General features: G+C 36.9%; 1 protein-coding gene across 10 annotated transcripts in view; it reads left to right on the top strand.

The window, feature by feature from the left end:
* DMD (dystrophin) overlaps positions 1-17,070 on the top strand; it is a 1,234,381-nt gene that overhangs the window by 955,273 nt on the left and 262,038 nt on the right. For all 10 annotated transcript variants that reach the window (XM_084305928.1, XM_084305932.1, XM_084305933.1 and 7 more), the window contains one exon: positions 1,375-1,529. In XM_084305928.1, coding sequence (XP_084162054.1) covers positions 1,375-1,529 — 155 coding nt within the window. The remainder of the gene's footprint in view (positions 1-1,374; positions 1,530-17,070) is intronic.

Genomic DNA, 17,070 nt, shown 5'->3' with positions numbered 1-17,070 from the left:
TTAGGCAGTTTCAGCTTAACTGCAATTAACCATAACGTTCAGACGGTTCTCAAAGAGCTAGTAGGCTCCTCCTAATGTTGGATTAGTAAAAATCAGATCCCTTGCTGTCCCAGTCTTAGCTAAAATCAACTTAAGACTTTCTGAGATGAAAATATAAGCACACAAAATGTTCCAAATGTACTCATTTTTATTTAGACTGTTTAATCAGGGATTGCATGTTTTAGTTCAGCTTTGTGTGGAGGATTCATTGTCTGAATAAAAACAGGATTTCAAGAGGAATACCACTTTGGGAGAATGAGAGGGAAAAGCATTTTTCTTCACAGAGATTTCCAAATTTCAAGTGTTAAAGCACACCAATAAAGAAAGTCAGGCCTTACTGTTTGTTTGTTTATTATTTGTTTGCTAGATAGCTTCTAATGTTTACATACAATTTAGTGTTTCTATTGGCAAATTCAACTTTTTTTTTTTTTTTTTCCATTTGCATTGTCCCATTGATTGCCTAGTTGCAGTCTTTGCCTAGTACAAAACTACAAGTTGACCATCGATCTTTGCTCTTTCATTTTGTTGTTACACATTATGGATTGAATATGCAGCTTCAGTGCATTTATATGGAAATTTTCTCTGAGGAAAAAGATTACTGGGAGAGATGCATGGGGTCTGGTTTCTGGCTGAATGAGTATTCCAGATTTCCTGGCTTGCTGCTGTAGTAAGGCAGCTGGCCCAGGTGGGGCCAGGGCAGAGGAAAGGAAGGAATGTTCAAGATATAAAAAGCTTACCTACTAGTAATAATAATAAATTAGCATTATAAAGATATTGATAGGTGTACCAGAATTTTGCTGTACTGCAGATTTAGTGCTGTTCCAGTAGGTGGCACTAATTACATAAACAATTTGGTAAGAGAATTAAGAAAAATAAAAAAGTGAAAGCCCAGGCATTATTCATCCATACCTCAGTATAATTTCACATGATAAAAAAGAAAATTAGATAGAACATAGTATTTCATTGTATTTTCTATCTTGGTATAATCCAACATCAAAAATAGAAGATATACATGTAATAATGCATCCGTTTATGTCCCAGAAAAGAACAATCAACATTCGCTATTTATCAATTTGAGCTACCATGTTTTATTTGGCTTTTAGGATTCAGATGCTTAATCTCTTCAGAGATTAGCCGTAGTCTTACAGTCTTATACCTATAAATATTCAAACATTTAGAAAGACTATGACCAGTAAGAAGTCCTTCCTCTGTTCTTTTTTCATATTGATGGTATAACTTGTCCATCTCCTTTTCTAATAAACATAGTATGTGTGTAATCATTTTATGACAAACTGTTATTTATTCTTTTTTTTTTTTTTTTTCTTTTCACTTCAGCAATTTTCAAAAGAAATACGACAATGGCAAATAAATGTAGATGTGGTGAATGACATGGCACTGAAGCTTCTGCGTGATTATTCAGCAGATGACACCAGCAAAGTAAAATTGATGACAGATAACATTAATACAACATGGGCTACCATTAATAAGAGGTAGGATATAAATTCTACTATTAGGTTTGTTGTTAAACTTCATTGTCTAGCTTTGGTTGGAGATCACAGAGGATAAAAAAATTGAAAACGAGATGGTTATAATGAAAAAGGTAAAGCAAAATGACTGTCATATTTTGTAGGCCTGTGTCTTTGGAATGCCATTTAATTTGCTCATATAACATTTTGCCTCCTGCCAATTTCCCTCAGCTGTAAGCAGTTGCCAGCTAACTTTAGTTGATAGGTGATATATTTTAACTATTTAAAATGAAGTGTATCATATTTGGTATACTATCTTCACATCACAGTCACTATAGTGATTTTGCTGGAGTCATAAATTGAATCTGAAAATGACAGACTGAAAATGATAGGAAGCAGTCTTGAGGTAGAAATGTTATCCTGTAGCTTTGAAGCAAATCTATAGTCAAGAAAGTTTTTATTAGATCCTTGATCACATTCTTGATTGCATTTCACAGTCTTGCAGATACCAATTCCTTACTAAAAGCAATTTTTGCAGCTCGTCTCCAAATTGTGAATCATCCAATATGCAATCTATAAAATCAGAGCACTTTACAGAATAAAAATGACTTTCTTTGTAGTAGTAAAAGAGTTTTATATCATTGTACACTAGATGAGATACATAAAAATTAAATCTAAGTTTTTTTAATCAGTTTAGTATCTTGGAGTAAGTTTTATAGCCTATAACTGAAACTAGAACTGAATTAGTTTTTAACATGTTTTTAATTAAAGCTTATGAACAATGTCAGGAAAGTTTGTTTAGTTAAATATAAAATAAATGTAGAAGATCTTGCATAATGAAAGTTAGTTAAACCAATGATGACTACTAAAATTTATTCCTGCTCTTCATTTAATTTTTATGAAGTCAATATTCATATGAATGAGTCATTTTGACACCATTTTCCCTGAATCAGAAATCAGACTTGCCACTGACTTAAGAACCTGTTTAAGTAAGAGATGCTACTGATGTCCACTGAAAAAAATCCACATAATAATAATAATTTGGAAGGACTTTATTAAAAAAAAAAAAAAAAAAAAAAAAAAAAAAAAAAAAACAGGAAATTAGTGAAAACATTCAATGAGTATTTGTTTGCATTTCTGCTATTACATAGCAGTAGCCATTTTAGCCTTATTGGTTTTACTATCTGCAATCTGAGAAACTGGCTGGAGGGTTTCTCACCCTTCCTGGATAAGAAGTGTTGTATGTCTAATGCTCAAAATTATTCCCCATGAGTAGGCAATGCAAGCAGGTTAGAATGCTTAGATTGGAGAACTCACATAACTTGCTTTTGTCTTTGTGTAGAACTACAGCCACCATTTGGTAAAATATCTTTGTAAAGTCCAACTCTACATGTGGCTGCTGTAGATACTCAGGTATCAATTATAGCTAAGAGTGCATCTTTTAAGTATGTTAATGGTTCAAGCAGAGATGCAGGTGTGTCTAATGCTGTCTAAATGTGCTAATTGCCATTGTTGCATGTAAGCAGCCGAGCAGTAGGCTAACAGAGATTACAATTCTTCAAGAAAGTCCTTGCAAGCTTCTACAGGCTTCTATAAAACCTGCAGAATTGTTCACAGTTCAAGTGTCTGATGATTTACTATAGTAGATGCTTTATGTCCCCTGCTTCCCTCGCCCCCCCCCCCCAAAAAAAAAAAAAAAAAAAGAGATGCTTAGGTGACTGAGTTGATATTTCATCTTTAGAAGAACAGGAGGACAAGATTAAGCTTGTGCAGATAACTGTAAAACTACATTTTCATACTATTTGCCTGCATGGCTTTGCTGCTACCTTTCTAATACTTTAATATTTTGTATGTAATATTTGCAAGACTTCCTGTGATTTGGGAATTTGAAAAATAAGCATGTTGCAAACAGTAGTTGATAAGCTTCTCTGAGGGCTGTATCATTTTGTTAAACGTGATCATGTTGTATCAAGTCTGTCTCTTGTGAAAAACTGATAAATGTGTACTTACACCTTACCCTGGAAGTGTTCAAGGCCTGAGTTCAAGGGGCTTTGAGCAACCTGACCTGGTGGGTGGCATCCCTGAAGGTCTCTTCGAACCCATGCCAATCTATGAGTTTAATGGAGGTTACCAAAAAGCTTGAACTCTTCCTCACTTGTAGTTTTTTGGGGAAGTATTTCCAAGTAGTAGCTGTTATAAATGAGGTCTCAACTCAATCTGAATTTTCTAATATTTATAAAGAAATATTTCTAAAAGGTATAAACGGCAAGTAAACAGTTCTGGGTGTGCAGGGAGTCTACACTCCGCCAACATGCACACATGAACATCAAACATTCCAAATATACAGAACATGGCTTTTACATACTAAACCCTAGTATGTCTATATATATGTACAATCAGAAAAGGTAACAAACAATCCTTTAAGTTCCATGACGTAACAGTCTCCATTTTCCATTCATTTTCTTGATTACTAACAAGTCTTCATTTTCCATTCCTTTTGAGCGATGTGTCTCGCTTTAAGTTGTCAAGCAACTCGGTCTTCAGGCCTTATGTATCCCGTTCTTCCCAGATCGAAGAAAAGCATATCCATCTCCTTGTGAAGGCCAATAGGCCTGGGTCAAAAGGCACGTTCAGGTCAGCAGGGGGCATAACAGCAAAAGCCTTCGATGGCTGTAACAGCAGAGGGGCCCACGGCGTAGCAGTCGGATCAGTAAAGGAGCCCGCAGCTCCCTCACTATCTGGCAAGCCACACGTTTGTGATTGTGGCTCCACATGGCTCTTTAAGGCCTCAGAGGCTGCTCGCCAGGTGCCGATAAATCCCACTGCAACCTTGTCATTTTTAGTTGCAGAGTGCCACACCTTGACCTCAGTTTGGGCCCATATTTGAGGCTCATAAACTGTCCAATTGTTAATAAGGAGAATAAGCTGTAAGGTTACCAGGACGGTCTTTGTTCCTAAGGACGAACGATTCCCCATAACGCGCAACTGCTTACCAGCGAGAGGCAGTTGTGTGCACAGGTCCGCTTCTCTCAGCTCGAGCTTCTCTCCAGCTCCAGTGCGCCTATTTCCAGCGACTTTCTGTACGAGCTTCTCTGAGCAGTTTGCTGAGTTTGGCCGAACCTATCTTCATGAGGCAATCAAAGTGCCTGTTCCTGTCCTGGTCTCCATTCTGCCAGCCTGTTCCTCTTCCCTTCTTTTTCCGGCTTCTTTAGTGATGTAACTTCATCGTGTCGTGTTGCCTTTTTTTTTTATCTTGAGGGCAGGCTCCCCTCTTATAGCCTTCTCTCCACAGCAGTTCTTTTCAAAACAACTTTTCATTGCTCAAACAACTTTGAATGTAAGGACAACAGCAAACACCCAGAAACATCCATGCCTTAAGTGGAGAACAAGAAACCAACCGGAGACTGCATGGAGTCTCCTGAATCACCCTTCTTTGTTCCCTCTAAACTCTTTTGTATTCCTGATGGCCTCGTCGTTAAGAGTCTAATGTTATCTCAACCACCGGGCTTTCCAACACCCATGGCCACATTCCCAAATTTCCCCTTCTTTATTAATATCAACCATTTTCTCGACACGAATTACCACTCCGTATATAACATAGCCGAGCCTTTTGCTCATGCAGAACTTATGGAGTGAGGTCTTGAAAGAACATCCTAGAGATTTCTTTTGTTGAGCAACTCTGCAAAGAGAAGACGGAGTCTGTGGGCCTTTGGATGGCTTAAGTGCTAATGTAAAGATTATATTTTGTTATGTTGTGCTGTTCTTTTGTTTGCTTGTTTTCGTGGTGCCGTTTTTGGTCTTGTTTATTTTTCCTTGCCCTTTACACTTAAGCTGTCAAGTTGTTCTACGGAGCAAAACAAATTGTATCTTGATGGTTTTGTTTGTTTTTTGTTTGTTTGTTTTTCAACAGAGTATATTGTTTTTACAGAGTACATTTACTCTGAGTAGAAAGGAGGCATGTGAACTATCTATTGCAGGCTACAAGAAAAGGTAGTTCTCCACTGAGCTAGTCAATGATTGCAGATATGTCCATGACTGTTACTTTCATCTAGGCCACGAACAAGTAATGCTCTGGTGACCTGATAGTGATGTAGAAATAAATTCCAAATGGTTTTGGCCATTTCTCCAGTTTTTAGAAATAGTTTTATCGCAGCTTATACATGTCTTGAGTGCCAAGAGGAAATATACCATTAAAGAGTTTTATTTCATCTCTCTGTATTCTCAATTCAAATGGGCTAATTATTTTTGTGCTTATTTTCTTTTTTAAAGAAAAAAATAAGAGTTTTTCACATTGTTTTGAAATGTTTTTTTCTCCAACCAGCCTTTAATATCAAAAATGTGTGACAGTGTAAAAAATGTGAACACTCCTTCCCATGAAGCAGATTAGTAAAACAACAGGCAGGCAAGCAGCAGTAATATCGCACTTTGCCTGTTGGCAATAGTTCAGCCAAAGCAAGTACTTTAGGCATTAAGGCAACATCTGCCAGCTTGTGTTTTGTTTTGTTTAAATAGATTTGCAGCTGATTGCTGTGTATTTACCCTTTGCCTTACTGTTCTGTTTTATAACATTGAACTATAACAAATAGCATTCTAACTCCTTTAATAGCCAAGTTCGTGAGTGTTTGATGGTCGTTTCACTTTTCACTCACCAGTCTTTTTTATTATTTTTTGTTTGTTGGTGATACCGCAAAGATACACTAAAGGCACATAAGCTGATCAGCTGGAAAAAGCCAGAATGACTTGTAAACAGGTCTCTTCTCTTTAGAAGCGTCAACTTTCTAAGGAATAACTATATTATAAAGCATAGGTAATTTAAAGAGAAAGCAATCTGTATTGCTTGTATTAACAAAAATAAATATAACAGTTGAAATAAAATGTTCTCAAGAGAGAAAGATACAATGAAGGAAGCAACTATTATAAATTCTCTATATAGAAAAATGTGTTATGGTACTATTATGTTACTTCTTCCTTTTGTAAACACTCATATTTTATGTGAATGATCATATAAATATAAAAACTTGCTTAAAATAATTTATTTCTTGGGAATCTACAAAATGTGCTTAAATTTCACTAACTTTAATAATGTTAATCTAAAAAAGGGTTTAAATCTTTCTTAAGTAGAGCATATTTTATGGCATTATGGCATTGCATTCATTCATTGCGTACATTCTCTGGGAACTGTTTAGGTCTCCAACCCAGCACTGTGTAACAGGCACTTTTTTCAAACATTTGCATCTCCCCCCACTTTCTATACTCAAGGTCAATGGAATTTCAGGCTGTATGCCAAATGTTACCAGCTTTTACTGTTCAAGATGCTTTCTTTGGCTCCTGAGATGAGACAGGATGCACATGTCAGTTACAATATAAAAAGTAAATTTTTTTCCTCACTGCAGGACATGGGCAGTGAATAATCACGTTTTTATTTTTATTTTTTTTAATTTATACATAAGATTATCTTTCTGTTTCTGTTATTAGTTTAAGTTGTAGGGTATTAGAGAGGAGTGGCAAGCAGCTGAGCTTTTAGACGACCGGTTTGATAAATCTGAGATACCAACACCCATATTTTTCTAAGAATAGTTGTTAAATCTCTAATGCATCCAGTTGTACAAACATCTTGATTTTACATGCTAGGTGGACAATATAGAATACAAAGGGCCAAATGAGCAAAAGGCGTAAACATCACAAAAGTAGGATGCCCATCTGTTTCCTGTGTAATAAGGCATAATATAACAGTAATTATAAATGTAAAAAAAAAGACCTCATAACTTAGTTTTCATCTTCATGAATAGCAAAGCTTTCCTCATCAGTGGTGGCTTGCTATAAAAATACTATTGCTGGAATGCAAACTTCATCTGTACATTATGTTTGTAAATATAACTATTGAATACACAGAAGGAGGTTGACCATTCCACCAGAGAGCTGTATACTGTACCTGTACCTGTACTGTACCTAAATATCACTCTGCTTTATGCCACTTGTAGAAGAAATCACACTTCTATTATAGTTGAATTGCAGTCTGGGTAAGGAAAAAGTGCTGTTATGCAGCAGCAGCCAGTGTGAAGTGTGTTAAGTTATACTGAAGGCTCACGATTGACTTCAGTAGCTAGACCTGGGGAGTCGTCTTTGAAGAGCTGTTGTGGTTTAACCCAGCCGGCAGCTAAACACCACACAGCTGTTCACTCACTCTCCTCCCTCCCTCTCTGGGATGGGGGAGAGAAATGGGAAAGTGAAGCCTGTGAGTTGAGATAAAGACAGTTTAATAAGACAGGAAAATAATGATAACAATAATAATGATATGATAACAATAATAATGATAATAGTACTACTACTAATAATGTGTACAAACAAGTGATGCACAATGCAATTGCTCACCACCCGCTGACCGATGCCCAGCCTAACCCCAAGCAGTCCGGCCCCCCTCCCCCAACTAGCCACCCCTATATATTGTTTAGCATGACGTCAGATGGTATGGAATACCCCTTTGGCTAGTTTGTGTCAGCTGTCCTGGGTCCGTCCCCTCACAGCTCTTGCTGCACCCCTAGCCTGCCCATTGGTAGGACAGAGCCAGAAGCTGAGACGTCCTTGGCTTGGTGTAAGCACTGCTCTGCAACAATTAAAACATCGGGGTGTTATCAGCACTCTTCTCATCCTAAACCAAAACATAGCACCCTACCAGCTACTAGGAAGAGAATTAACTCTGCCCTAACTGAAACCAGGACAAGAGCTTATCGTTTGCTCATTTAAGCTTGGATTGCTAAACTTGAGAAGGAATGAATTCACAATACATTGGAGAATGAATATATATATACACGCATACATACATACTTTGGAGAATAACATACCCTTCTTCTAGGTTCTTCAAGCCAGTCTCTTGCTTTCCATTTCCATTCTTTTATTATTTTGAAGGTTGGTCTGCATTCCTAAAATCGATGTAATTCCATGGACATGCATGAACGGCTATTATTTTTCTTTGTGCAGACATGCTTTAGTTGAGTAAACTAAAAAGTGACACAACCAAATTAAAAATGTAAGTGACTGTGGGAACCTTGTTTATATGTCTGTGTCTGCAGTTGTTGTCCTGGTTATAGAGCTGTATTAGTGTGGATGTGAACAAGAAATCCTATGCAAAAAAATACCTCAGATAAAGATGATATTGGTCAAGTGTCAGTTTCCCATGTAAATCTATCTATATATATTTTATTTATTTATTTATTTATTTATTTATTTTCTAACAAAGAAACCACAGTATAATCATTATTCTTTTTTTTTTTCTTCATATTGGATTTTTTTGATCATTTTTGAAACAATCTTGCCAGTATCAAGAAAGTAAATGTCAGTGTCTGCTTTTTACAACCAATATGTCGTGCCAAAGCTTGTCATTTACAGCAGATTAATGATAGCTGTTTCAAAATTACAAAGACTAATGGAAAACATTGCAATTGTAGGGCAATTGTTTTCTTCTGTGAGAGAAGTTAATAGTACACATTTATATTGATTCTGTTTATAATTTTAAAAAGTAAATTTCAGTTTAGGTGTTTGTGACACCTGTCTTTGAGATCTTTGCTTGTTTTTTATCCTATGAGTATTTATGTTGTTTTATTCAGTTAGTAGAACTATTCACATTGAATGAAAGTGAGTCTTGGAAGTCCTAAATAATGCATCCAAGATTGTTAGGGAGTAGGCAATTTTATATCAGCATGTTTGAAGAGCTGATGTAGTCCTGTTGACTGTTCTTTTGAATAGAAGGATAAACATACTTTGTTTTAAAACATTTAATCTAGGACTCTTCTGAAAAGTCAGAATTTGATCTTAGACCCTAATCATTTTCTCTTCAGACAAAAGGTACCAAAAAAAGCCATTCATTTTCATGAAATTAATTTGCCTTGCTTCCTCTGTATAACTCTCCATGCTTCTCCAAAGCTGTTCTCCAACAGAGTAATGGTGGCAAATTTTGAAGAGGGTTAAAGTTTTTCTTGCCTTTTTTTTTCTTATTACTATTATTTTTAACAAAATAATGCACTATCAAAAGGATTTTCACCTACCCTGGCAAGGTTTAGGTGCTCTGAATGTAGTCTGACGCATTTACTGTTACATGTTTTACTTTAAATATCACCCCTTAGCTTTTCTATATTGAAGACTAAAACTAAATACGTGTGTGTGTGTGTATTTATTTATTTATTTGGGGGAAAATGATTGCTTTATGATAGGGAAAAGCTTACTTATTTGAAAGTGTGGTCGTTTTACCCAACTCCATCATGAGCTCCAACATAACTGCTCTCTCACTCCCCCTCCTCAAATAAAAAAGGGGAGAAAATATTATGGAAAGAAAGAACTCCAGGGTTGAGATAAGGACAGGGAGACCACTCAGCAATTATTGTCACTGGCAAAACAGACTCAGCATAGGGAGATCAGAGAAATTTATTACCTATTACTAACAAGCTAGAGAATTGAGAAACAAAACAAAAAATGACAACAGAACAAACTAAAAACAACATCCCCCTGAACCATACTCTGTCTTCCCCCCAAGTGGTACAGGGAAATGGAGGCTTTGGTCAGACCCTAATGCTTTGTCCCTGCCGCTCCTTCACTGTCACTCCCTGCCCCTGCTCCCTCCCACAGGATGCCGTCCTTCCCGAATTGAGCCTGTGGGGGCTGCCCACAGGCAGCAGCTCTTCAAACACTGCTCCCCCACGGCTCCATACCATGGGCTCCATCCCCCAGGAGCAAACTGCTCCAGCACAGGTCCCCCCACACCCTCTGCTCCTGCATGGGCTCCTGTCCATGGACTGCAGCTCCTTCAGGGGCTTTCCATGCGCCGCAGCCTCCTCCAGGCCACATTCACCTGCACCACTTGGGCTCCTTCATGGGCTGCAGCATGGAGATCTGCTCTGTGTGGGATCCATGGGCTGCAGAGGAACAGCCTGCTCCACCAGGGGCCTTGCCACAGGGGAACTTCTGTCCCGTGGCTGGAGCACTTCCTGCCTTCCTTCTGCACTGACCTTGGGAGCTACAGGGCTGGTTCCCTCACATGTTCCCACTCCTCTCTCCCAGCTGCTGTTGCACAGCATTTTTTCCCTTCCTTAATTCTGCTTTCCCAGAGGACCAATGATCATTGCTCCCTATCTCGGCTCTGGCCAGCGGCGTGACCCTTTGTAGCCAGTTGAAACTGGCCCTTACCTAACATGGGGCAACTGCTGGGCTCTTCTCACAGAGGCAGCCCCCACTACCAAAACCTTGCCAAGTAAACCCAATACAGAAAGACAGTCTACTAACTACCTACTTTCTGAAACAAACATTGATGTTCAGAATATAATTTCAAGTTTATCAGCAATGACATAACATTGTTCTATTATCTGTTTCTTCCTAATGCCCCTAAAAATGATGTTTCAGATGCATATAGGAAAAAATATAAGAAGGCATAAATGCCACCTCAAACTCCTATAAATAGGTCTTAAAAGTCATCTATTTTGGTTACATCCTAGTTTTCACCTTATTTTGTTCTCCACTCAGCTCACTGCAATTTTTGTACAGTACTGACAGCAGTACATGGATCCAAGATGAGAAGTCAACTGAGGGCACTAAATGTTTTCAGTTTACTTTATGACAGGATAGTTTTGGATATGCAATGCTTTCAAAAAGCTGGTAGGATGAGCTGAAAAAGCAGTGCTACCCAAACTGTGTCATGATTGATCATTTCTACCTTTATGATCATATTTTATTTTATTTTTTTGAGAAACTCTTTATGATTTGGGAAAAGAAAAAAAAAAAAAAAGGTGTTCTTGAGTTATTTCTGGAAGGGGTAGCATCAGTCTTTTATTAAAAAAGATCTATGGAGCCTTGTGACTTAAGGAACACGTTTCTTAAAACTTTCCATACTGGCGTGAGTATGAACTCAGTACTTCTGTCACTTTAATAGATACATCTAGGCTAGAACCTTTATTACTCCCAGAAAAGCTGGAGATGATCTGGAGATTTGCTGTGTCCACACGGACAAACAGAAATAACCTGTAAGAGAAAAGTGTTCTTAAATCAGTATTTTTAAAAGTTTTATGTCCAGCAAGTGGTTTGCTGATGTTTGTTAGACTTATGTTTTTTAGGCTTACAGCTATGTGGGTTTGGTTGTTAGCTGTTATCTAATGTTAATGGTTTCATTGTAGACGATTAGAGGATAACAGCACTGACATTTCTCAAAAATGCCTTTAGCCTCACATACTGAGAGCAAGTTAATTATTTAAGTAGGAGAAGTGAAAGTAAAACATCTAAAAGATCATTTCTTACTGCTTAGACAGGTGCTTCTTCCATTCTTATTGGCTTTTCTCATTTTTGGTTTATATTTTGGTCTTGAATGAAATTAAATTCCACTGCTTTGTTTGTATTTACTCAAACTTTGTATGTTCCTTTGACATGCAAATGAGAATAGTTGTCATGCTATAGTGCAGCCCAATGGGAAAAGATAATTAAAGAGTTTACAGCACAGCCTTCTAAATGGAGAGTAATTTCGTGCAACAATATGAATCATAATTGGAGCTTAATATGGACAGAAACACTTCTGAGAACTCTTACTCTTTTTACATCCACAGGAGGGGCAGGAGGAGCCAGGTGCTAAGGAAGTAAGCCTAATTTTTGTGAAAGAAAACAAAGATGTCAGTTTTTGTGCTTATTCCACTAGAAGATTAAGACAAATGTGTTCTTTTTCTAAAAGGTGAGATTTTCAGAAGTAATGAGGGAGTTTTAGTCTCTGTTTCAACAACAACAGAAGCTAATGCTTTGTGCCCTGAAAGTCCATCTTTAAATCTATATCCTATTAGTCTGCAGATAAATTAACAAACTCTAGCAAACTGATTATTGTTCTCACCAAGGGCCTATTGCAACAAATGCATGTCTTTCCTTTCCCCTCAATAGACTTCTTATCAGGCTTCATGTCCTTTAAAACAAACAACTGAATGGAAATTAATAAAGCTGATGGACTAGCAGAGTGCCAGCACAAAGGAATTTGACCTTAGTTGTCATTTTTTGTTACCATTATTAGTCCTGTGATAGCCTTGTTTTGTCTTCCCCCAGTGTTCTCTGTGGAATTTTTTACAGACTGTTCGTGCTATTGCAAGCATTATTACTTCATTCTTGTTCAGCTTCTGATCAGCTCCTGTACAGGCAGTGTAAGCCTTCCGCTCTCTACTTTGTAAGTCATGCTAGAAACAGAGAGGACCATTCAGTCTGCCTGGTAAATCTTTGGTCTCTGGAAATTGCTACCAAATGTGCCAATTTGACAGCAGCATTTTTGTCTTCTCTGTGCATCTGTGTTTCAACTATGAACAGAATTTGGACCACACATGGTGTTGTATAAACTGTCAGAAATTGTCAACTGATAATGTTTTCTTTCTGGATGAGAATCAGTGGCATGAGAGGTGAATGGTCATGACTCTTCCTGGCCAAGGCAGAGGGAAGTGGCAAGATGAAGACTAGATTGGAAAAGAGCAGAGTGAGAAATGCAGTTTTCTTGCATGTTTTAAAATGCAAGTGGTGAGAAATCAGAGGAAATCTAAGATTAAGCAGGTAGACAAAAGGATACCAGTTTTTAAGACATGCCTGAAACAGGTACATAGGAAAGGAAACAGTAAGGAAGCAAGGAACTCGTGAAAAGGAAATGCTCAGTATGTTCATGTTCTTTAACATGCAGCATAAATTGCATCTTCACCAATACCCCAAATTGAATTTCAAATTGTTCTATGTTACATTCCCTGACAATTTAAAAAAATGTAGAGTTCTTTCCCCACCACTAAAGGTTATATGTCCTGCAAACTATAAAAAGTAATAACTCCTGCAAATGATAAGAAATAATAGCTCTTGGAATTATCATTTTAGTAGGCATATCTGCACATTCTTCATTTGTAAAAGAGACAATCATTTATGTATCTGATGAGTATCAGCTTTAGAACAACAGTACCTTGTGGCAACAAATCTTACAGGTCCACTTCTTTTTTAACTATTATTTTTATCTGTTTAAAATGAAGTCTGTATCTTTGAGACTCCATTTGTTCACTTGACATAATGCATAGTAGAAACAAATTTGCTGGAATTACTCCAAATGCCATGCTTGCAACACCCATTTCCCACTTCCTGTGTTTTATCTTATTAGTAAAGTATGTTTTTTCCTTTCTTTTTGTTTTCATTTTATATATTTGATCTCTTATTTTGCAATTCCAGTAAAATGAAACCTTAGTTTAACTTAAAAGAAAAAAACAACAGAAGATGCTAGATGCATCTTCTGTTCTCTACAGCACAACTTATACAAGCTAATTTTTTGGGGGAGGGATCGTTGTTTTGTTTGTTTTTGAAAGCTCTGAATGAGATGCTTTTGTTTATTACCGGTAATGGTAGAGTTCAATAATTTTCATGATTGCTTAGTACTTCAAACATGGCTGAGGTTGATACCTGAGTTAAGGTAGTTAATTACTAATAATGTCTATTGCTCTATTATAAATAATACCTTTATTAATTCTGAGAAGGTAGATTTATTTTTGTGGTTGTTGACCTGTAAGATTTCCAGTGTGGACTTACTCCAGGGTATGGAAAGCAATTCCACCAAAACTGTCTTTTCTCTCTGGTTCCAGTGGGGAACAACAGCCAAATAGGCTTATTCAAACACAGATGGCACTAAGAAACTGTAGTTCAGATCTGCCTTTGTTGACACCCCTGCTTTTTATTGTGTGCTGACCCATTGGAGCCACTTGTCACCATTATTTTTTTTAACACTGGGCAAAATTATAGTAGAAGTATAGAATGTTTTTATTACGTTTTGCTTTTGCCTAAATTGTTTTTCACATCATGTCATTGCTTTAGTTATTTTATATCTGAAATTACTTTTTGCTGCTGGCTGGGTTGAGACAGTGAAGAGCAGAGCATGTACCACTGAGTTAAGGGTGGACATAATATTTATTCCTATTTTGGTACTGTTAATCTTTCAGGTGCTAGTATGTATGAACATCTTCATCAAGGTATTAGTATTGATTTTAAATAGGTAGTTTCTTCAAGGTTACAGCTAGTTCAGATTCTAGTGGTTTATATGACTTTAAAGCTTCCTTGTATAGACTGGTATTGTTTACACATCTATATTGAACCTTTCTGTTATCATATTCTGAATGATTCATTCCATCTGAAATTATTCAGTTCTTGCCAGGCTTGACTAACCTAAACAAATTTGCCACTTTGCTCTTCACGCCTTTTTCCTAATGGCTATGAACATCATTTGCATTGACTAATTATTTTTTTTTAATCTCAATTTTGCTTCATTCAAGAGGTTTCTGTAACACAACATTGATCCCTGCTTCTAAATAGCTCCTTGTATAGGGGCTTATCCTGTAAAACTATAGTAAAAATATCACTTTATTGTCATTTTCAAAATTTGTTTCAATTTTAACAAAAAATTGGAAAATATGTTTTTCTCAAAGACAGATTTTTATTGGACCATAATACACTTAGTGAAGAAATGTAGAATTATATTCACACATGAAAACAGAAGTCTTCCTGAATACCATTCCAGACAGAGGGCTTCTTTTCTGTTTCTGTCCTGGAATGCCTGAAACTCAGAAACTCAGTATTTTTCATATTTAGAAGGAGAAATCATGTATATGTATTTGTTTGTGTACTGTTTGATTATGGAGGGGCAACATATAACTAGCCACAAATATTAAAGATTGCTGAACATAATTACATGTTGTGTGATGTCATCAACAGTTACTTACATGTATGACCTGGATAGCTTTGACTGGATCAGGTGAACTACTCATTAAATTTACTAGATTAATGTCACTACTTGATATTTGGGACTACTAGAATAAGTAATATAAGCTGTTCCTGTTCATGTTGTCATTCTGAATAAGCTGAGCCACGTTAGACAATCATATAGAGGTCAGATTTGAACATACAGTTGTCATTAAAACATTTAACAATTTCAAGTAATTGAGACAAACTATATCACAGGCATTGGGTAACAGATAACAGGACCTTATTTTAGATCAGTTTTATAAATAATCAAGAAAGAAGATAATCCAATAAATCAAAATAGCTTATAAATACATTAAAGAACAGTAAGAACAATGTGTTGTGGTGATACTGCTCATCTTTAAAAATATGTATTTCCTTCAATGCTTAGTATTTTTATCCTTTAGAAAAAGATTGACTAGCGTGTGCATATATACAATATATATGTAAATCAGTAAAATAAAAGTTTAGATATTCATGCTATTGTAAAACATAGAATTTGAGTCTTTTCTAATACTGCATGACACTTATGGCTAATTTATTTTCTGTCGTGCATATACAATGAAAAGACAGAATGAAGTAGATTAAGTAATGCTATTTTTTTTTATCACTAATGAACCTATGCATTTACTTGTTTGCATTTTGAATAGGAAGGTTCACAGGTTGTCTGTAGTATACTTGTGCTTAACTAATAAAAATGTATGAATTATCAGTTGAGGCTATTATAATTTTTTTATTAATAGCAACAGAATGCAGACTTCTCAAGTGCTTACTTGAGGTTAAGCATGATTAAAAATAATAATAATAATAAATCTAGTTTGCTCTTTTATGGTTCTCCTGAGAGAACTTGTCTGTGACATTTAATGTTTTACATTAATTTTCTTCCCATGAACTTTTAACATAACTCTTTGATCTGATTTCTAGGAATCCTCTTGTAGTATTAGAATATAGTTTGAAAAAATTAAGACAGCCATCATCTGAAAAAAGTAATATCCAAGCCAAATAACAGGACATCGTATGCAAGATTAAGGCCTCAATACCATTCCTGGCTACTTGGTGGTTTGCTTATGATTTTTATTAAGGATATCAATTGTGTTTCACATCTATAGTCAACTTTCTGTATACAGGACTCTCATAAAACAGAAACATTTCAAAGCACTCAAGCTTTGCACGCTGTTCTTAATACCTTGCTAGAAAACCTGGGCCATGGCTTCTCTGAATGAAGAGCAAAATGTGAAGTAGGGAATCATTTAGTGATTTAGATATTCTTGAGCCTACCAGGGGTGGTGCCGCGCTAGACCTTCTCTTCACAAACAGAGAAGGACTGGTGGAGGATGTGATTGTCGGGAGCTGTCTTGGGCAGAGTGACCACGAAATGGTGGAGTTCTCTATTCTTGGCAAGGCCAGGAAGGGGACCAGTAAAACCTCTGTATTGGAATTTCTTTGAGGGCTGACTTTGAGCTGCTCAGGACACTGGTTGGTGGAGTCCCTTGGGAGGCGGTTCTGAAGGGCAGAGGGGTCCAGGAAGGCTGGGCGCTCTTCAAGAGGGAAATCTTAATGGTGCAGGAACGGTCTGTCCCCACGTGCCCAAAGACGAGCTGGCGGGGAAGAAGACCAGCCTGGCTCAACAGAGAATTGTGGCTTGATCTTAGGAGAAAAAAGAGGGTTTATAATCTTTGGAAAAGTGGGCAGGCCACTAGGGAGGACTATAAGGACGTAGCGAGGCTGTGCAGGGACAAAATTAGGAAGGCCAAAGCTCATCTGGAGCTCAATCTGGCTACTGCCGTTAAAGGTAACAAAAAAC

The sequence above is a fragment of the Netta rufina genome, assembly GCF_964035555.1.
Source record: "Netta rufina genome assembly, chromosome: 1".
NCBI classification, from domain to species: domain Eukaryota; kingdom Metazoa; phylum Chordata; class Aves; order Anseriformes; family Anatidae; genus Netta; species Netta rufina.
Note: the sequence above shows the minus strand (reverse complement) of the source record. Positions and strands in the feature narration are given on the sequence as shown.